At 39.3% G+C, this 21,320-nt stretch overlaps 1 protein-coding gene across 11 annotated transcripts in view; it reads left to right on the top strand.

The window, feature by feature from the left end:
• Positions 1-21,320, top strand: part of ZMIZ1 (zinc finger MIZ-type containing 1) — a 319,493-nt gene that overhangs the window by 276,776 nt on the left and 21,397 nt on the right. For 8 of the 11 annotated variants that reach the window (XM_015866343.2, XM_015866340.2, XM_015866336.2 and 5 more), the window contains 8 exons: positions 5,947-6,061; positions 8,250-8,467; positions 9,881-10,079; positions 11,045-11,335; positions 13,553-13,735; positions 16,105-16,279; positions 17,551-17,737; positions 20,995-21,205. In XM_015866343.2, coding sequence (XP_015721829.1) covers positions 5,947-6,061; positions 8,250-8,467; positions 9,881-10,079; positions 11,045-11,335; positions 13,553-13,735; positions 16,105-16,279; positions 17,551-17,737; positions 20,995-21,205 — 1,579 coding nt within the window. The remainder of the gene's footprint in view (positions 1-5,946; positions 6,062-8,249; positions 8,468-9,880; positions 10,080-11,044; positions 11,336-13,552; positions 13,736-16,104; positions 16,280-17,550; positions 17,738-20,994; positions 21,206-21,320) is intronic. The other 3 variants (XM_015866349.2, XM_015866341.2, XM_015866342.2) reach the window with 3 other exon arrangements.

The following is a 21,320-nucleotide window of genomic DNA, read 5'->3' as shown; positions in this document are numbered from 1 at the left end:
TTGTCTTTCATGTAAGTACCTTAGGGCACCTATACACAGCACTGGCTTATAGTTTGCTTTGTGCTGTAAGGATGTACCGAGTCTTTGTTGCCTTTACAGTAAGTCTTCATGTTTTCTTGCTGACTTACACCATCTTTGCATTCTTTCTATGTTAGCGTCTGCTTGCTCTGACTCTTCTTCCCCATGAATAGGCTGTATGGAATGGTTCCTACAGCATGTGTAAAACAGAGCACAGAAAGTCGTGATATCTTGTTTAATTTTTTTTTTTGTGTGTGTGTTAAAATTGTTAATAATTATTCTTTCTACTACCTACTAACTGAACTAAAAATAAAGTATTCTGATGTCAGAGAGCTTTGAGTGTTTCCATTGAAGTATTTCAGCTAAATGCATTAGTCATGTAAAGACAGTGCATATGTCTAAGTTGGTGAGGCATTTGTTCCCCTGCAAAAATAAAATCTCAACAAAAATGAGAAGTCGGTTGTTTCCTTCTAAATGTGGGGCTTCTCAAAAACAAAACATATGCAGAATGTTTCTGAATGCCAGTAAGGAGAAACAAAATTCAGTTTCCCAGTGTCTTTTCTTAATAGAAGTCTCAGTCAACTACAGATTGAGTGGAAGTCTGACCAGAAATAACAACAAAAAAAAGTGCCCACTCTATCTGTTATTTCCAAATGGGTTGTCAGGGCTTCCTATCTTACTGAAATGGGACAAATTAGCTGAAGCTATGGAGCATTCTGGTGTTGCGGGAAACTGCTAATAGTGTTCCATCTGTTTTTGTGATTTTATTTTTAAAGAAGTCGTTGGCTTTTCTTTATACTGATAAGAAAGGAGTAGAAATGCAGTCAGATTCATGCCTGTTTGATAACGTGAATTCAGACCACCTTTTTGGTGTGTTCAGTGTATGTGCTGCACTGTGCAAAACTTTCTCTTACAAAGTATGCTTAGAATAGGTTTGTGGTGGAATTCCTAATCAAGAAGGGTTGCTAGGTGAATCCATATTCATAATTAAAGCTATTCAAGCACTGTTAATTTTAGAAAACCCGGTACAGTGAATCCTGAAGTTGAATGAGAGCAAGTAAAGCTGCATACCTTGTGAGACTGCATAGGATAGGAAATGCACGTATTGGTACTAGAGTTGTGAAGGGCTCTGTGTCTTTTTTTGATTGTGAGATTTGTCTTTTTCTTTTTCTCACTGCAGATGAATGAGATTTTAGGGTGGAGAAGAGAGACAGGAAGGAGCCTGGAGTCTTGTTTGGAAATTGTTGTGTTAGTTTGTATTAAAGTGGTGTCACCTAGAGGCTCCAGCCAAGAATACAGCCACAGGGTGCTCTCACCCTGCATGCATGCTCTGCTCAGGGCAGAGGCACAGGCACAGGCACGGAGAGTTGCCACCTGCCAGGGGGTGCTATGGCTGCTGTATGCTTGGATTGCTCTGCTTTTGGCTATGTGCTATCTAACTTGGCTTTTAGATATATAATTGCAGAGGTTAGATCTCACAAAATATCAGTCTGTGTTGTCAGGTGTGTGCTGCATAAGAAGTGAGAAATGACGGTCAGTATTATTTGGATAATGACCTGCTCTTATTGATGCCAGCTGAAGGAGCTGTGATAGATTTCGTAGATTTAAAGGACTGTGTGGCCTTTGTGTGTGTCAGCCGCCAGCCCAGTGGAGCAAATGCACTTTGGAGGCATTACAGATCGCTGCAAAACTGCACAGTTGACTTGAGAGTAAGGAGCAAAGAGTAGCTGCTAGAAGCCCAACTGTGCAAAACCTGATGTCATTGCTTGGAGGGAAAAGGGGTTTTTTTTGAGAAAGCCAGCATCTGGTGCTTTTCTTCAATAGTTGGTAGATTTTTTGTGTGTTTAAAATAGGGAGTGATTTAAAAGTGTAGCGGTTTAGACACCTGGGCTTCCCAACAAGAGTTGTGGCAAATCACCAGGAAGATACTACTCCTCCACAGTATGTAAAATACCAATTCCCTCAGGATGTGTACTTCACTAAACAGCCTGAATCTCTTCTTCCTCAATCACTGGAGATATGTAAACAGAATATCTGATACACATACAATTGCTTTAATGACAACTGTAGTTTTAGTTATGTAAACATACTTAAAGTGCAGCATTTCCAAATAATGCCACAAATCGTGTGTGAGTTACAGTAATTCCCTAGCTTTTATTTACTATATGGAGCTCGCTTTCTCTTAAGCTATTTTTATTAGAACTAGCTGACAATGTGTGTCTGACGCAAGTCTGTAACTATTCTGAAGAGTTCTGTTGTCTGATTGGTTCTGTTTTTTAGCACTTGGAATTTAGAGATGTGCCGGTGTACCTCTCTGGCATTTGTGCTATATTACCAGTGGCTTCAGTAGGTTTGCCAGTAGCTAAGAAAGCTTTTCTCCTTACACCTTGGTCACAGTTTCACTACGTCATCATTGAAGAAGCATTTAACTTCATCTCCTCCTCTTTGCTCTATGGCTTCCTCCGCTGTTTGGCCTTTCATGCTGACCAGTAGCATGCATAGGTTCATTAAGAGTGTTATAAATTCAGTCCGTACTCTTTTAGTGGACTCCAGCTGAGCCTAAACTGACTCACTGCCCTCCAGGGTGTAGTGAGAGACTTAATTACCCTTGTGCCTTTCGACAGGGACAACATTGCAGGCAGCACTTCACTTGGCCTGGTGACCTTGAAGCTTCTTTGCCTACCGGCTGCCATTTTCAAGCCTTGAGAAAGAGATGTCAGAAATATGCAGCCCTGTATAGTAACAGCAGAAGTGACTGCTCTTTTGCAAATGAGAATTGGTCACATCTCAATATAATTTTTACATGGATTTGCCTATGATAGTGGGAGTATTCCTTTGGGTTGTCTAAGGACAGAAATGGAAGTTAAAGGAGTGAAGAAGTGGAAGGGCAAGTTATCCTGTAGCTAAATGCTGCATATTTTCGCATGTCTTACTGTTTTAAGCCAGAGAGACATTCACACAGTAGAGGTGCAATGAATGTTGTGTCCAGTGTAGCAAAATCAGACATAAATGCATATGTAGGGGGTGATAGCCAGAGTGTTGTGTCAGGAGTACAAACTGGGAGAATGCCAAACATTCCTCATTGCAGTAGCTGAAGGAAAACTTGTGTGAAGTGATGTCTAGCTTGGTAAGTGCACATTAGGTGTGTAAGTTGTTGTTCTATGAAGCACACCTGCCACTATTTCAGAGATGCTGTAATTTCTGAGCTAAGTTCTGTGTTGGACAGTTGGGAGTCATGTGGTCATGTGGTTTGATGTGTTCAGTGCATGTTTCTAAACAAATCTATGTATGGTCTTTTATTCTGGCTGTCATGTGTCATGCTGGGTTTCCTATGCTGGCAGCTTTCATCATATGTCAACAATATGGCTTCTCGAGGTGACACTTTACCGTAGTGTGGTAAAAATTGAGTGATACTCTTCTTTATAATTACATGAAGTGATTGCATAATCTGCGAGAATGTAGCTCAACCCTCGACTAACAAATGCTCTGACTCTACATTTGGATGAATAATAGATTAATCCTTTTCTGTGTACTGTAAAGGAGAATAGGAAAGAGAAACATACTTTTGTGGCAAATAAAGTGAAGAAATGGATACAACTTCTTATCATAAGCTATGGCATCACTAGCTCAAAGCTTGAGCATGTGCACCAGCCACACTTGCTTATTTGCATTAGAAGAGCCTTCAGCAACTGTGTGGTTTGATCCCTGTCTGTCATTGCCCTTCTTATTTACTCCTGCACTTACAGGGTATTTTCTTTGTCCCTCAGGTTTTGTTACCTGTTGGCAGCACAGCATTAGGTAGTATACAGGAATGGCTGCAGTGAGTCCTGTAACTGTTTATGTCATAGCAAGATCTTTGTAGTCATTGAACTTTACAGGTATCCATACATGCCATAAATATAGTAGAAGGTCGCGGAACAGACATCATCAAAAACCATCAGAGGAGGAAGCAAAGTAGGAGGCATCATTCAGAGCAGGAAAAAAGAGGAGGGCTTTGTAGTAGTTACAGATTGTGGGTTAGTCATCATTCATTTCCATGCTGACGGAGGGGACTCGCTCAAATGTTGCGTCAATTGCAAATATTAGTCACCAAAACCATTGTCTGAGACTTTGAGGGAGTTCAGGAAGATTTTCAACCTTGTAAGAGAAAATATTTGAAAGAAAAATGGGCTAAGAGGACTCACTGATTGCAAGGCATTAAACATGCCCTTATTCACACTTCATTTTACATGCATGCTGTCAAGATAAACATTACCTGTCAAGCATCTCATATAGAATTAATGTTTTCCATTAATTTTCTCTAATTATTTGTTAGGGGAAATTATTTTTTTCCCTAATTAAATTCATTTTGTTTTATTTTATTCTATTATTACTTAATTCAATTTGGGTATTTTGAAACAAACGGGTCAGTTTAAATTCATCATTATGTTCTAATACGGTGCTGTTGTGTTGATGCAGCTATATGGAATTTGTTTGAAATTCACCAGTTGTTTGTAAAATGTACTCACTACTTCATTTCAGCTTAGCTGCTATTGGTATTACCAAGATTATTGGTCACTTTGGACATGGGCAGTTTTTATCACATGTGCGCACGCTTCTTTGTGCAATGTAATTCCTATTCTTAAATGATTTATGATAGACTTTATGAGCTAGATGAAGAGTAAACACAGATGTAGCCCTTCATTTTGGCTCATGGAAAAAAAGGGAGAAGTGGCTCAAGCCTGTATGCTGTTCGATAACACAGGAGATTCACCTCCCTGGTCTGCCCCAGAGCACTCACTGGGACACAGGCAGCTCAGTTGCCTTGCCAGGTTTTGCTCGAGTTACCTCCGAAGTCCCCATAGCTTAGGCTTTGAAGCACTCCCATACATTCCTAGGAGAGCCTGTATAGATTCTTTTGGCATGATAGCTCCATGAAGATTTCTAGCGATAGCTGGCTATACAAGCAAAAATGCTATTCCTGATAAAAAATACAGGTAAAGGTCTTTTGTTAATGAAGGAGCAATTTGTATGCTTATTGAATGGTTTATATCTAGGTGAGGAAAGATCATGTGTGTATTTGTATACATATATGCAAATAGAAATCTAATTTACAAGTTAATGGTGTGAGAACAAGGAAATTTCAAATGGGGATGTATTTTATGGTGATAGGATTAATAGTTACTTTCACAGAATTTAACATATGTCATTAATTACATGGGGTGTACATATCATGTGTTGATCTTGCAACCATTAAAGTTTTTCTGTGAAAAGAACTGTAAGAAACAGCTTACAAATTGTGACAAAGCTAATGGAAAAACCCAGTCTTCTCATCCACATATTTATCTGAAAGATGTGTTGTATATCTGCAGTTGATTTTCTAGCATGCTGATTAGCTAATACTGTTTTTGGCATGCAGCTTATCCGTCGTGTGGGAGAACACTATCTGAATTTCAATTTACTTTTCAGAATGATGTTGAACTGCTATTCCTTTAAAGGCTCTTCTGGCCATTTGGGGACCCAGTGCAGACAGTTGAGCTGCAGTCTAGTCTCAAAATCTAATTGAATTGTTATGAGGCAGCTGAAGCAGTGATTGTTGAAGAGCTTGAGATGGATTGCAAAAAAAAATGAGTGCTTCTGAGCAACTGGCTTAGTGTCCCCTTTTGAAAATCTGCCCTTGACTTTATTTTTACTTTCACTAGTAGCAGACCTTTATGGTAAAAGGCCTGTATTTTGATATAATCAAGGAATTCATTAGTTCTGTGTGGTTTTGGTGAGATCACATTGCTATTGAAGAAGAAACTTTATGCCTCTGGGAGTGCTAAGCTAAGAATGGGAAAAGGAGTGGGGAGTTAAGGTAATGTGAAGTGTTAATCCTGTGTTCCCACCAGCAATTTGCCACCATTTAACCTTCCAGAATCTCATTCTCCTAAACGTTTGTTTTCACAGTGATGGGTCTTTCCCTTACGACTCTGTTCCCTGGCAGCAAAATACCAACCAGCCTCCAGGTTCCTTATCAGTGGTCACCACGGTATGGGGTGTGACTAATACCTCACAAAGCCAGGTAAGCTTTACTTTTATGTTGCTTCCCTGCTAGATTTGTGTTTTGATTAATGCTTGCAAAATGAAAAGCCTTTGTGAAAATTCTCTTATGATCATTAACATGTCTGTGTTCTCTTTGTTGTGCATACTGCTTTACTGCTTTTCTTTTTCTTTTTTTTTTTTTTTTTTTTTCTTTTTTTCCAGTTATGTTCTTTTTGGAAGCATCAGAAAGGAGGTGACTGAGAGCTTCAATCAGCGATCCACTTAGCTGCATGCAAATGTCAGGATAGGGTATAGCACATATTTAAGCACTACAGACATAGCTTTGGTGTGATTATAAACCTCCTAGGAATTCTAGTTTGAGAGGTTTTTTTAATTAAAAACAGTATTTCTATCTAGATTCTCAAAATGGCAACTTTTGCTGGTTTTACCTGGGACTGTGGCATACTAGTGGGCTTCTGAGATCTGTTTGCAATCCGTACCTCCATGCTGAATTACTACCAACTCTAGGTTAACTCTCTTCAACCTCTCTGTTGGTACTGCCTTACTTCGCTAATGTATTTCAGTATGCCTTGCAGCAAAATCAGGATCTCCAGGCTTCCAGGCGAGAGACATTTATTTGGTTTTCATTCTGTTCTCTCCATCTTTACTTCTCTTTTTCTTCTCCAATGTGTTAGAGAAGATAATGCAATGCAAAATTATGCTATATGAAAGAAGCAGCTTTAATGAAAAGAATACTGGTTATCTCTGGTAGCATGGTTTCCAAGGACTGTGACACAAGTCATACTCATAGTCAACATAGCCTTTTTTTACACTGTGGATGAATTGCCTTAAACACATTGCCATGTTTTTTGGGCACAAGTGGTGTGTAAATCCAACCTGTTTTTTCCATGTTTCTCAAATTAAATAATATTTGATCCCTTACCAAATTTCTCTATTTGTGTTCTAAAAGTTTGGTTAGAAAAACAGAAACAAAAATTGAAACAAAAATGTGAATTGAGTCATTTAAAAAAAGAAATCATTCAGGAGCAAAGTCGTATGGATAGTCAGACAGCAGTTACATCAACACTGTGGCACAGTCTTCCTTCAAAAAATACAGATAGGTAACACCAGACCTCATTTATTAATGTTGATTTCTTTTTAAAGCCAAGGTATCCCATCTGGGAGAGGAACAGCTGAGTAAATATAAATGTAATAGCATTGGCCAGAAGATGGGAAGGTAGTCCATTGCAGAAATGTTTCACGCTTAAGATGGAAAAAGAAAAAATGATTCAGTGTTTTGTTCTATCTTAAGAACACTGTTATATTATTTAAGCTCTTCATGGTACTTCAGAGGAATGTGCAGTAAAGGAAAACAAGTGCTTTGGTGAAAGGAGGAAAATGCTTCTTCAGAATTACTGCAAGGAAAGGGTGAAACTCTGAAATGTGAGGTTTGGCTGTAGCTGTTCAGAGCAGATTGAGACAAATGGAAAGGTTTCCCATAAGTCTTTGTGCTCCCTGAGGGAATGAGCTGGACTCACAGATTTCATATCACAAATCTCAAAACTGAATGAACTCAACACCACTTTATGGTTTGGTCTTTTGCAAGAACTGTAACTTCTAAATTTTTTCCTGAACAGCAGGCAGATTTCTATGCAGGTAATCCCTGGACCATCATGCTTACATCTCACAGAAAGTCATATCATCTTCAATTCAATTGAAAAAAACAATAATTCAAGCAAGCAAACAAAATTTTACAAAACAAGCTAAGCAGTAGAAATACATACTTCTAACAGTTTTTGTATCTGTAACGTCCTTTGCAGTATGTCTGTGGGGCTAGATACTTGTAAGTCACTTTGAAATCCTACATAAACAAAATAAACTTGAAAATAAAGAATGTGCTTTCTCTTAATTGGATCAGTGTCTCCTAAAGAATGCGGCTCTAGCAGGTATTTATTGAAACCTTTTAGTAAGCGCTCTTGTTAAATAAGTGGAATCCAAACTACCCCCCTGAGAAGGAAAATTAGATATCAGAGACTCTTGATAGTTTGGAAATGGGTAAAGGAGGCATCATCAGAAGCCAGTGCTCCTAGGCTTCAACAAGGTGTATGCTCGTTAGAGTCCAGAGTACAAGATGGTTATATTGTAATTCGTTGATTCCAGCAAATCAACACTATTTGCTTGATGTAGTTCAAAGAACATCCCCTTATTCTCATTTTTTTTACTCACAGGTGCTGGGAAATCCAATGGCAAATGCTAACAACCCTATGAACCCAGGAGGAAATCCCATGGCTTCTGGGATGACTACCAGCAACCCTGGAATCAACTCCCCTCAGTTTGCTGGACAGCAGCAACAGTTTTCAGCCAAGGCAGGCTCCACTCAGCCGTATATACAGCAGGGCATGTATGGGCGACCCAACTATCCTGGAAGTGGAGGCTTTGGTGGGAGGTAAGGTTTACCTGTGTAAGGCGGAAAAGGGATGTAAATAGTTCATGGAACTTGTTTTAGTGATGTGATGGAAGTGTCACACACTCGTTTTAGTTGCGTTAAATCTCAGTAGCCATTTTATGCTGGTTAACTAAAGTGAATACTGCTTTTACAGAGTCAGAAATCAGCTACCCAAACTGCTACAGAATTCATCACAGTAAATGGAAATAGCTTAGGTCAGTCAATTAGTTCTAATAAACCCCCCAAATAAAGTTTTAATTAAGAGAAATTGTTTAATAGACCACAGGCTTAGGAATGATTAACATTTAATAAGGCCAGGTTGTGAAAGATATTGATGACATAATTTATGTGCTTGTATGGAGGAATAAGCTTGAGCTTTGGGCAACAGTAGATTCTTATGGATGGGGTATTTCTGCCCAAAGACTTGCACTGCAGCAGGTATTCTGGAAAAAATAAGTATATAAATAAATGGAAGGGTGTAGATTTTGTTAAGAGATGTTATCTAAATGTGTATTTGATTTGGAGAAGTAAATAATGCATTTGCAAAACAGGCCAAAAGTGATAGCCTGGGCTTTGTTAAATTTTGACTTTCTGTGTCTGTCCTTTGTAAAGAAGAGTAGTAAGTCCACTTAACAGAAACCACTATTTATGGCCCCTCAGCAAAGGCTGCTGGAAAGGCTGTTAACATAATCAGTCTAGTGTGAAGCATATAAGCTTAGAACTTGGATGTCTTTATCTCTCGTCTCTGCCCCTGATCTACTGAATGACCTTGAACACGAAGTTTCTGTACCTCTATATTAACATCTCTAAAATGAGCACAGTAGTACTGACCCATATTTATTGGGATACTTGAAGTCTTGGAGTCGAAAAGGCAGGATTTAGTTTCATTTATATTATGATCAATAGAATACCTGGCTAGTAACTGCAAAATTCATTTTGTGAGATCTGGAAGAGCTGATTACAGTGGGTCTCTCCTGGCTGCTTTGCTCAGGTAGAGAGAGGAGTGTTTTTGCACTTGGCATAGTTTGCCATCGAGGTAGGTGAATGTGCTTCTGTGGATGCAGCTGTCTGTTCATGCTGCTATGCAGTCTGCCCCTAAATTATTGGGAAATGGAGCATGCATTGACTTTTTTTATTTCAGCTCAATTTCCCAGTGAGTTGCAGAGCTGCTGCAAAGCAGTTTAGTGTCCCCCAGCAAACAACCCAGGGGGGAGGGGGGAAATGCCTTGCAGTCCTGGTGGCACATGAGCAGTTCTTGTATCTCATTTATACACTGAATTCCTCCTCCTGCTGGCTCTCACCGGGAATTGGTAACATGGTTTTGAAACAGTTCTTCGGGATGTGGAACACTGAAGTTCAGAACAAAACCAGACGTGTCTTAGTTGTTTCTTTCTATCTTTTTTTCCTGGTCAGTTACCCTGGAGGTCCCAATACTCCCGCAGGAATGGGCATCCCACCTCACACCAGGCCACCAGCTGATTTCACCCAGCCAGCAGCTGCCGCCGCCGCCGCTGCAGTTGCAGCTGCAGCTGCTACAGCAACAGCTACGGCTACAGCCACTGTGGCAGCCCTTCAGGAAACACAGAATAAGGACATGAACCAGTATGGACCGGTAAGAATGTAGCCCTTATGACTTCATACCTGCCTGATTTGGACCATTACAGGGAATTGGGCTGCCTTCCCTCTATTTATTTAGGGTGCCAACCTATATTTTTGCATGAGCATGGTTATGAATGCTTATGAGAAACTGGTGGAATGTATATATGTTGTTATGAGTTGAAATGCCCTATTTTTCCCCAGTAAGTCTGTCTTTTGTGATCATAGATTGTCCCTTAAAACAATCAAAGAAAGATTACCTGAAGTTATGGGTACATCTAATGGAATGTGTTATTGCTGCCTTTGCTAGTCCTGTGAACCTCTAAACCTGAGTACCTGCTGAAATGTTTCAGAATCTCAGAACAGATTTTGTACTGCTTGAGTAATTGCTTATTTTGCTGACTGCAGTCAGTTTGTTTTCTCCCTTCAGACAAGGAAACAACAATAGAAAAGAGACTTGCTTTTTAATAATTCTGTCTGCCTGAACAGCTATGTGAGACATGCATTCCTGGTGATCCATAGCCTCCAGCACGTCATGATTTGCTGTAATATTTTTTTTTTCTGAAAACAAACAAGGGTTCGATTGCTTAAAGTTTTCTCTTTTGCAAACCACTCAGAGTTTTAAAGTGTATGGGCCCGTATGCCAGATGATGTAATGAAGAATAGCATCGTAGAAATTGTAGCACAGTGTATGCAGTGAGCTTTGTAGCCTAACCATTATAGACTAGCATTTTTAAACTGCTCATTGCTCATTGTAGATGTGCCTGTCTGTCTCTCTTATGCCTTTTATGATTCTAAGTAAGTTTTTATTATAAATAACATCACCAACCATCTAAAGCTGGAGAATGTTGAAGGAAAATGCGACATAACACATCCCTTCTTCCCTCTCCCTTTCCCCAAAAGCATGTTCAGCCCCCTCCTCCCATTTTAAATGCATGTCGCATTTTATTCTTTTTTTTTTTTCTTCTTCTTCCGTTGAAGGTTTGTTCCTCTTTCCAGATGGGTCCAACTCAGGCTTACAACAACCAGTTCATGAACCAGCCTGGTCCTCGTGGCCCTGCTTCAATGCCAGGCAACATGAACCCAGCAAGCATGGGAGCAGGAATGACACCTTCCAGCATGAGTGGGCCACCCATGGGCATGAATCAACCTAGGCCTCCTGGAATGAGTCCCTTCAGCACCCATGGGCAGAGGATGCCTCAGCAAGCCTACCCAGGCCCACGGCCTCAGTCTTTGCCTATACAGGGCATAAAGAGACCGTACCCAGGAGAGGTAGGAAGTTCTCTAGCTTATTTTATGTAGTATAAAGCACTATGTTGGCTGAGGGTTGCTATATGCTGGATAATGTGTGATAGACATCTCTCTACAATAGCTATATCATTGTTCCAAACTTGATAGGAATACTGCTTGTAAAGTATGAGTGACAGCAGCTCTTGATTTTCAGCTTCCAAAGTGCTCAGATCAGTCCTTGATACATTAGTCAAAATTACAGTTGTTAAGTTCAAGAAAGGGCCCAAACCTGCTGAGACCTCAAAATAACACTTTTGAGGTTCATATGCTAGGTGGTGGAGTCATAGACCTTAAGCAGACTTCCTTCATAAGAGTGGGTTTATTTCACTTGACAAATTCAAAGAGATGTTGAAGGAGAAATACTTCATTTGAGCCCAGTATGTATGTGGTCTGCATTTTCTTGAATGGTTTTATTGTTGTAAGGAGGTACAGGGCATACACTGTATAAACAGCAATAGTAATAACATTATTAAGAACAACTGCTTTCCAAACTTCTCGAGGCCTGATTTTCGTGGGTGCTTAGACGAATATAAATCATGCTGAGCTCATGTCCCTCTGTGTCAGCACTTACCTAATATAAATTTATTTGGAGTGTAGAGTTTCTAAGTTCTCATGCTGTTATGTGAGATCTGAGTGGCTTCAGATACAAAATTACTTTGCCACTGACTTGTGTTGTGACTTTGGGCAGTATAATTAGGGTCAAAATGATACAGAAATTAAACTAAAGGCACAGGCAGATGAGCTTTCGGATTTTAAAATGCACAAAGGCACTTTACTATTAAAACTGATGTGAGTTAGGCAGTAGGTGCTTTTGAGAATTCCATCCATTACCTCTCAGTATCTGTATGCGCCTAAATGTCTTTATAAATCTTGTCACTAGTTACTGGCTTCAGATATAATTTCCTGGTGAAATTATGTATTAAACTGAGAATAGAGTAATAGCTATAACTCATCTGTAAAGCTTTGAATATTATTATTTTTCCCCAAATGTAATAACAGTAGTAAGAGTTTATAGAAAACATACAGCAAAGAGTACCATGACATGCACAAAATATAGCAAGCATTATGTCTAGAGCTACATTTATGTATTCAAGATTAGTTTTTTCCTGATCTACAAACTTTTAAAAAAAAGAAAATATGGAATAAAAAAGGCCAGGGGGGAGGGAGGGAATTGTTTCTCTGGGAAGATCTTTCACCCTGTAAATGCTACCACTTCCTCTAAAATTATAAAAATAAAAAATACTTATCTTCAGATTTCATCTTTTAGGGAAAGCTGTAGCTTCTGTTTTTCTACTTCAGAAGCAAGTTTGTAGTTATAACTGAATATGATCGTGTTCCCATGAAGTTAATACTGACCAGAGCCTAACAGTTGCATGCTTGCTGGTCTGACAGTGTGCAAAATTTGTAGGTACTATTTGTATTTTTGTTTTTGAGAGCTTAGTTTATGGAGACTTCTTATTAATCAATTTATCATCAAATTGACACTTTATCACCTTTGAATTTACAGTTTTCATTATTTTGATTCCAGAGATTTAGCACAGTACTCCCTAGAGTTAGTAAGGTGTTTATGACAAATACCAACTCTTATTTAGCTCAGGTACAGCTAAGCAGTGCGACACAGGGCCAAGGTAGCAGCTGTGTTAAGCAGTAAGACATGGACTGCTCACAAGCTGCAATTCTCTGTGCACTGCAGAATTACTGTCTTTTTAAGGTACTTTTTCTTTCTGTACTTCCATTCTCCATCTGGAAAAGGAAACACAAGGATGGTGCTGGTAGTGCTTACAAAAACAGAGATACTGTGAACATTTCACATTTTTTACAATTCTAGGTTTCTTTTTGAAACCAGCGTTTCCTTTTGAACCATAAAGGTAGCATAGACAGAAGATTGCTGGGACTTAACTACACCATAAGGGTTGTGTGTGTGTGTGTGTGTGTGTGTTGAGATTCAGGGAAAAATGTACTTGGTTGATCCTATTACTCTTCAGCTTGTTGAACTTTCATTCTTTTGACTGAATGTTCACTTCCAACCATCAGGGCCCTGGTTTAGGCATGAATGATGCAAAATAAAGGAATATTTACCTGGAGATTTGATGTTGTTCTGTTTTGATCCTACCACTTAATATATACTAACAACCAATTCAGGACAGTTGCAAGAAACAGATCTTTGTTTTGTTTTCTTTCTTCTCTGTTGTGAAACAGCCAAATTATGGAAACCAGCAGTACGGACCAAATAGCCAGTTTCCAAACCAGCCTGGTCAGTATCCCACTCCCAACCCTCCAAGGCCCCTTACATCTCCCAACTATCCTGGACAGAGGATGCCAAGCCAGCAGAGCACAGGGCAGTACCCTCCTCCAACAGTCAACATGGGGCAGTATTACAAGGTAAGCATTTTTAGATTATGTTTTTGCATTCTGGTAGGCATTTATGGATGAAGTCATATTTATGATCTCTTAGCTACTGCTTTTACATAATTAAAGACAGAAAAATATACAGTGCTTATAGTCATGTTCTAGATATCACAGGAACAAGTTTATCAGCCAACTTGGATTGCAGCTTCAGACCAAATAATAAAGAAAACTGAATGCTACTGAGGCTCGTTAGAAACTCTTGGTTTCACTTTAAATATAGCTTGTAAGTAAGTACATGTAAGTACATAATGGGATACAGCTGTAGAATTTTCACTTATTCATGACACACTACAGGAATACAGCTTTGGAAATTTGTGATAAACAAGTTCCACATTGCAGCATCCCAGTTTCATACCGACAGTGGTTACTGTAAGGTTCAGCCAGACTGAAATTAAAAGCCATTCCAGGTGTAAATTCATCTTTAGTACTGAAGTTTGCATAGCTTTCTTCCACTTCTCCCTGCTTTTTCTGTTGTTGTTGGGTTTTTTGGTTTGTTGTGTGTGTTTTTTTTTGTGTGTGTTATTTTTTTTCCCTGTGTTGTTTGTTTTGGGCAAGAAGTAGAATTGCTTACGTGTTGTATAAAACCTTTTTTATGAAATTATCCCAGTCACTTCTGATTATTCATGTTGAGTTTAACTGAACACCTTCTGAAGTTTGCTGTCTCTTGCACACAGATACTCCAGTGAATATAAAAACTGGGAGGACTGTGGATGGTCTGATCTGCTCTTAAAACATTAGCTCTAGGTTGCTTTCTGATTTTGGAGGCAGAAGGTGCATATTGGTCTTGGATTGGAATTTCTTGTGTGAATCACACAGAAAACACACCACTGAAAAAGAAGCAAAAAAAAAAAAAAAAAACCACAAAAACCCAAACCCTTTTCTATAGAGCATCTGTTCTACACACAACCAGGCTGTTCCACTGCAACATGCCCCAGGAAATCCTGTTGCATCGTAGCAGCTTTTGCAGAAAAACACAAGGTGACAGATCCTCAACTACTGCAGTTCCAGTGCAGTCAATTGTGATCAAATAATACCAGAAGATTCGTTTGAAGTTTTAAAGTGACAGATTTAAAATATGTATTTTACATTTGTTTATTTTGGATGGGTTTGAAGGTTGGTTTTTTTTTAGGGAATAGTTCTGATGGGGGATTTGTGGTCTTTCAAATGCATTTTGTATTCAAATATAGACCGTTCTTGGAAACAGTTAGAAAATAACTTGTCAAGAAGGGAGATTATCCCTGGCTAGGGGAAAAATAAAAGTTCCATAGATGGATCCTAAACCTCTGGACTATAATGGCTGTGGAGATAGGAATTGTGTGTTTTATAGAAAAGGAAAAAAAAAAAAAAAAAAGAAAAAAACCCAAAACAAACAAAACAAAACAAAACAGAAATGTAGGGTGGAAAAGTAAAGGCTCAAAATGTAACTCTTTTCTTAGGTACATCAGAGTACCTTACTCTAGCATCATGGTGTGTAGATGTGGAATCTGATTTGCAGTCCTTGTATTTTGGCTGCTTGTAAAGATGTTCATCTTGTGATGCTCTGCTGTGTGTGTGCTTATGGTACACTGTTAAAAGAGGGTGCCAGGCAGTTGCAGTTTTGTTTAGTATCATCATCTTTCACAGTATTCTTACTGGTTTATTCTGTTACCTCTACCCTTCCCCTTAATTGCAACAAAATTTGAACAAAATAGAAACAAAAGCAATGGTGTTTTAATACTAGAACTACTATTTATAATTAACCATCTGTTTTCTTTTAGCTAGTCTCATTTAGCAGCAGAGAACAGAGTCAAGCTGTAGGTACATAGAATAAAACAGATCCCCTGAGTCCCAGAGCCTTCATTCTGAGTAGGTGAATTGGACAGGAGTACCAAAAAAAAAAAAAAAAAAGGTAGATGGAAGTGAAAGGGTCACAGACATTTTAAGTCTGTGTCCTTGGATTTTGTTTTTTGTGTAGACTTTAGAGCACTGGGGCCTTTTTGGAAGGAATACAAAGAGGTGCAAAGTTCTGGATGGGCCAGAGTGGTGTGGAGAAACTGGGGCAGTTGGTTGTGGAAAGAGAGCATTCAATGGAACGCAGTAAGCATCTTAGCAGCCTTGCTTTGATCTGGTCATTGCCTGAATGAAACTGGCTGCCCTGCTGGTTTCAGATCCTGCTTATTTCTTCTAGCCTGCTTCTTCCCTGAAGGCCTCATGGGACATCCTGTGGTTTCTCTTCCTTCTGGAGACAGAAGAGCCTTCCTACTTTGTTTATAGTCCTTGATGTTTGATAACAGTACAGTTCACAAAGCTTATTATTCTTATTTTCAGACTGCAATAACAATGTGATATTATTTATTTTCTAGCCATCAAGGCCTGTACCTGTGGCAAATTACCCTCATTCACCTGTTCCAGGAAACCCCACGCCACCTATGACTCCAGGGAGCAATATTCCTCCGTACCTGTCACCTAACCAGGATGTCAAACCACCATTCCCACCTGACATTAAGCCAAATATCAATGCTTTACCACCACCTCCAAGTGAGTAGCAATCAAAATACTCCCCCCATTTGTTGTCCCTACATTCTCTGCCGCATACGTTTCAGTCTGGAAACCAGGATTGAGTGCTGCTCTGGGAGAGGCTCAGATTGCTAAGTTGCAATAGGTGGCATGGCCCTGCTGCACACTGCAGGCTCAATAGATTAAGGAGAAAGGAAGAAGAAAGATTACTGTCCCCTCCTAAAATAGACCATCCCAAGTTCTTCAAAGTTAAAGTATTCTTTAAATATTCCTTCAAAGTATTCCTTTGATACACTTCCTGATGATAAAACATTTAATTTCGAGTTGTGTTATGTGTGCTCAGTAGGCTTGTTGATTGTATGAACTTTTATTGTGGTATATTTTGTTCAAGGGCAAAACCATTCATTGAACGTAACAGCAGAATGGCATACGATGTGAATATTTATAGCATTGTCTCTATTGTGATCCATGCAGGCTTAAGAATATTCAGTAGAGTGCCAAAAATTGATATATGTTCCTTTCAAAGCCACTCAACCTCACAGCTACATTTGGCTGGGAACATGGAAGGAATAACAAGATCTCTCTGGCTCTATACTAGCACAAGTTGTTTGATGTTTTGAAGTGACTGATGAACAGTAGGAGATATTACTTACTAGGGAATCGAGAGAATCTTTGTTTCCTAAAAAGGACTTCTGCTGCATTAGCACTTTGCAGCCAGTCTTTGGAATTCAGTATAGTTGAAAAATGAAGTAGAAGAAAGTGACTTACAGTATCGTTTGGGCAAAACCACAGTATTTAAAGGGATTTGGCTTGCATAGTTTAGCTGTGAATTACCATAAAATCTTGTGTTACTGATCAAATAGCAATTGTGTGCTAGTATGTTTGGTCTTCTGAAAAGGTTCAGCTGAAACTAATTGGGTAATGTTTCTCCCTGCTCAAAGCAGAAGAAATAACTAAACATCATCACTGCTGGCCATAGTCAAGAGTTGTCAGTCTTTTTGCTAGCAGAGTAAGGCTGGACAGGGTACCTCTGCAGTGATTAAAAAAAAAAAAAAAGAAAGAAAGAAAACACAAGTTCTTGTCACATTGTTGCCCAGAATAAAAGGAGAATAAAAGAGTTGGGTTTTTCATTGTTACCAACTTGAGTCTTTTCACTTGCATTAACTAGATCCTGTAGCTACTTGTGTCTTTCTTTTGTGTGTGTATGAATCTGCAAAGTTCAACCCAGAAGCAGATCGCTGTACCATTTGTTATTGTTCTGTATAAATATACACATTATTATTGCACTGCAGATGCTAAAGGGAAAGTTCATGCTTTCTCTCCCTCTTCGATCCCAGCCAACCACAATGATGAGCTGCGTCTGACATTTCCCGTGAGGGATGGTGTTGTGTTGGAGCCCTTCCGGCTGGAACACAACCTGGCAGTCAGTAACCATGTCTTTCACTTACGGCCAACTGTTCATCAAACGCTGATGTGGAGGTAAGCTGAGACTTACTATGAAGAAGTCTTGCACCTGCAATGGAGAATGGGCAGGCCATTCCTAGCTAGGAAAAGTCCCCTTTGTGTTCCCAGATAGTCTCACCTGTTGATTCCCAAAAGCAGTGTGTTCTAAAATGCTTCCTGATGCATTCCCTTGCTGATGACACACTCTGCAAAGTCACTGTAACCATTCCATCATTTCTGCTCTGGGTAGAATGAGTGCAAGATGTGCATGACCAACACCGGTCCAGACTTTGATGCAGCAGACTCTGAAGCCCTAGGTGCTCTATGGCTTGTGAAATGTTAGTTACAGGTGTTGCTGAAAGTAAATGACATATATCTGATAATCTGAATATCTGATAATGAAAAATGACACACTAAAGAAGAACCCAGTTTTAGGTGCCTGATCACATCAGTTGGAAAGAAACGTGCGTAAATCCTCCAGATATTTGAAACTGATTTCATACATCCCCTCTCTTCTGTGAATCCCCAAATAAGGATGGATCAGAAATACGTAACATAGCATCCAATACCCAAAGTCTTCTGTTTTTCAATTACACCAAATACTACTTTCCAGTACAAAAGAATAATTTTCCTAGGTGGTACTTTACTGTATTTAATTTGGATTTGCATGAGTGATTTCAGCTTATGTGTTGCTTTCGGTGTTTAGATCAGCTTACAATCAGAGCCTTATTTCATTTTTTATATGTATGTTTTCATATCCTGCCAAATAACTCCGTCTCCTGTTTTTCTCAGAAAGTATTTCAGTGTTATTCTGTTTTCTGACTGCATTGTTTGAAGCTGTCTCTGAGCACTGTGGTGCTTGGTTAGCCTCTCACTATCTTGTACAGATGTCCTTTTACAGGTGTAGCAGCTGAGGTGGTAAAACACTGCATCTTCAGCACATTTTCTGTTACGCCATCCTCACTTTCGGCTTCTTCTGAGCCTGGATCAAAGACACCCTGGTCTAAATGGGACTAATAACTTGTAGCTTCAGCTTTTTCCACCTGAGGACCTTTTTCCCATTTACTGGAATTCATGTGAGATTTCTGTTTTTACAGTGTGGACAAAGCACAAGGTGTTCAGGGGTAGCAGAGAGATGTGCTGGGTTCTCTGCCCCCAGGATGGACTCTGGCTCTAAAGCTGAGACTGGACATAGGCTACAAGAGTGGTTTGCCCTAACTTGAGGTTGCATGGGGGTTAGAAGTGAGAGAGATTTCAGGCAGACCACATCCAATAATTAACACCTAACTTTGAGGTCAGTTATTGCTTACTTGAATTTCATTATCGTGGAGTACTAGAAGCAGAGGGAGTTTTGGCAGTTATTTGCTAGTTCTTATTAATAAGTAATCACTACTGGGGATTGTACTGGCTCATTCAGTAGATTTATAGTGCTGCACTGAGGCATGACGCTGTTTCTTAATATCTGCTCTTTCTTTCTGTTCTTTCTTTCTTCCTTAGCTCACCAAACACATAGCCTTTATTTAAACTTGTTTTAGTGAAGACTCATAGGTAAACTGTGCTCAGGTCTACTGTTTTGAAAAGCTTGTCAGTGGAGGGGTGAACGGATGGTCCTGTAACAAAGTCATTTCAAATTTACCTCAGGGCTGGATGGATTCCAAAAAAATGAATTAGCCACATGTGTGGAAGGATTTTGTTTTTATAGAGGATGATGGAATCAAGCCAGTTCTGAATATTTTTCTGCTAGTTAAAATATTCAGCAGAACAGCTCACGTGTACACCCATAACGAACTGTTTTTGTCCCCATTGGGATCTTTTCATGGTTACGAGAAACAGAAGATTGAAAGCAAGAAAAATGTTGCCTTGAAGCTGGCTCAGTCTTAGCGCTACTTAGTTATTAGCAGAGACCTGCTGTGGGGCTGTGTGCTAAAACACGAAGGTCTCCTAATCTCTGTTCTCACCCTGAGACTTTCAGCAAACCTGACCAGAGTTCTCAGGAATGCACGTAATCCATTTGGGTTTTATATTAGAGGCACTGAGGCTTGCTCCCGTCTGGGTTTCAGTGGTTGCTGTGTGTTCTCATGAGATGAGAATTTCCGGTAGATCTTGCAGAGATATTTCAAAACTTGTCAGTGAAATACTAGAAAAAAAGAGTCTAGGAACACTTGATATAGAAAGATTATGCTGAATGCATACATTATGATGACATAATTTGTATTCTGTGCTTTTCTTTAATAAAACAAACCAAAAAAAGCATTTTTATCCAATGCTAAATCTAGATGTTTTGAAATATGGAGAAGATGGTGTTAAGTCAGGATTCAAATCCCTATTTCTGGGTAAGGAAAATGACAGTTAAGATGATGATCTGAATGAACTGTTCCTTATGGATCTTACAAACACATCTTCCAGACAAGATGAAGAAATGAGCACCTGAGTTTTCAAGCTTAAAAGATAAACATTGGGCAGAATGTTTTAGCTATCACAAACAGCAGAATTCCAGCATTTCAGTTGAGTTCCTCACATTCTTTTACATTTCCTCTTCAAATTGGTCTTTTCTAACACACTGACATTTGCATGTGACACTTAGAAGCCATAATCTCTACCCATTTAATTTCCATTAACTTAGTTTTAGCCACTCCCTTTTATGGGGGGTGTTATAAATCTAATTCTAGGGAGTTGAAAAGCATGTGGTATTTATTATTAGAGGGAGGAAGGGAATCATACTCTGAAAGAAGTTCTAACTTGGGTAAATTTAATCCACAGCTGTGTTAATTTGGAGTCACAGACATACAGGCAGTGAGAAACAGAGGTCATTTTCTTAGTTGATTTACATGTTCTAAGGCTGGAATAGCTATGTCTGTACTATGTCTGACAAGCCCTTGTTCAAAACCTTATTCAAACACTGATCTGGAATCTTCCAACACAACCTGCTGCAGTGTATGACTTTCTTATTCTTTACTTTTCACTCAGACACAAAAAACCTGTCTGATGTTAACATTTCTTTTTTAGCAGGATAATTTCACAGTCTGTTTTTGCAAAGCGGTTTGAGATGTTCCCTTGGAAAGTCCTTTATAAGTGTAAAATATTAACATCTCTGTAGTATGGTTGCATCATTAATTCATCATGACTTTCTTCCGTTAAGGGCTTTTGTGATAAAAGTGTGTTATATCTTTTATTGGGAGTAATTCTAGAAGAATAGTCTGATTGGTCAAGAAAAAATGCTCCTAGCAACAAAAAAGACCTCCCTCTGCAATGTGCAAGAAAAGTTAAAGGAAGATTTATTGGTTGTTGTACAGGTCTGACTTGGAATTACAGTTCAAGTGCTATCACCATGAAGACAGACAAATGAACACAAACTGGCCAGCTTCAGTCCAGGTCAGCGTTAATGCAACCCCACTTACCATCGAACGTGGTGACAACAAGACATCTCATAAACCTCTGCACCTAAAGCATGTCTGCCAGCCAGGAAGAAACACGATTCAAATTACAGTCACAGCATGTTGTTGTGTAAGTACATTGAGCTTGCGGCTGCAGCTGCTGATGCTGACTTTGCTGTTTAGTACAGTTTGCAAATGTCGTGTTGGCTGAAAAAGCCTTCCTCTCTTTTTTTTCTCCCATGAAT

This window comes from Coturnix japonica, chromosome 6 (genome assembly GCF_001577835.2).
Source record: "Coturnix japonica isolate 7356 chromosome 6, Coturnix japonica 2.1, whole genome shotgun sequence".
Lineage (NCBI taxonomy): Eukaryota > Metazoa > Chordata > Aves > Galliformes > Phasianidae > Coturnix > Coturnix japonica.
The sequence above is the reverse complement of the archived record's forward strand: the minus strand, read 5'-3'. Positions and strand labels throughout refer to the sequence as shown.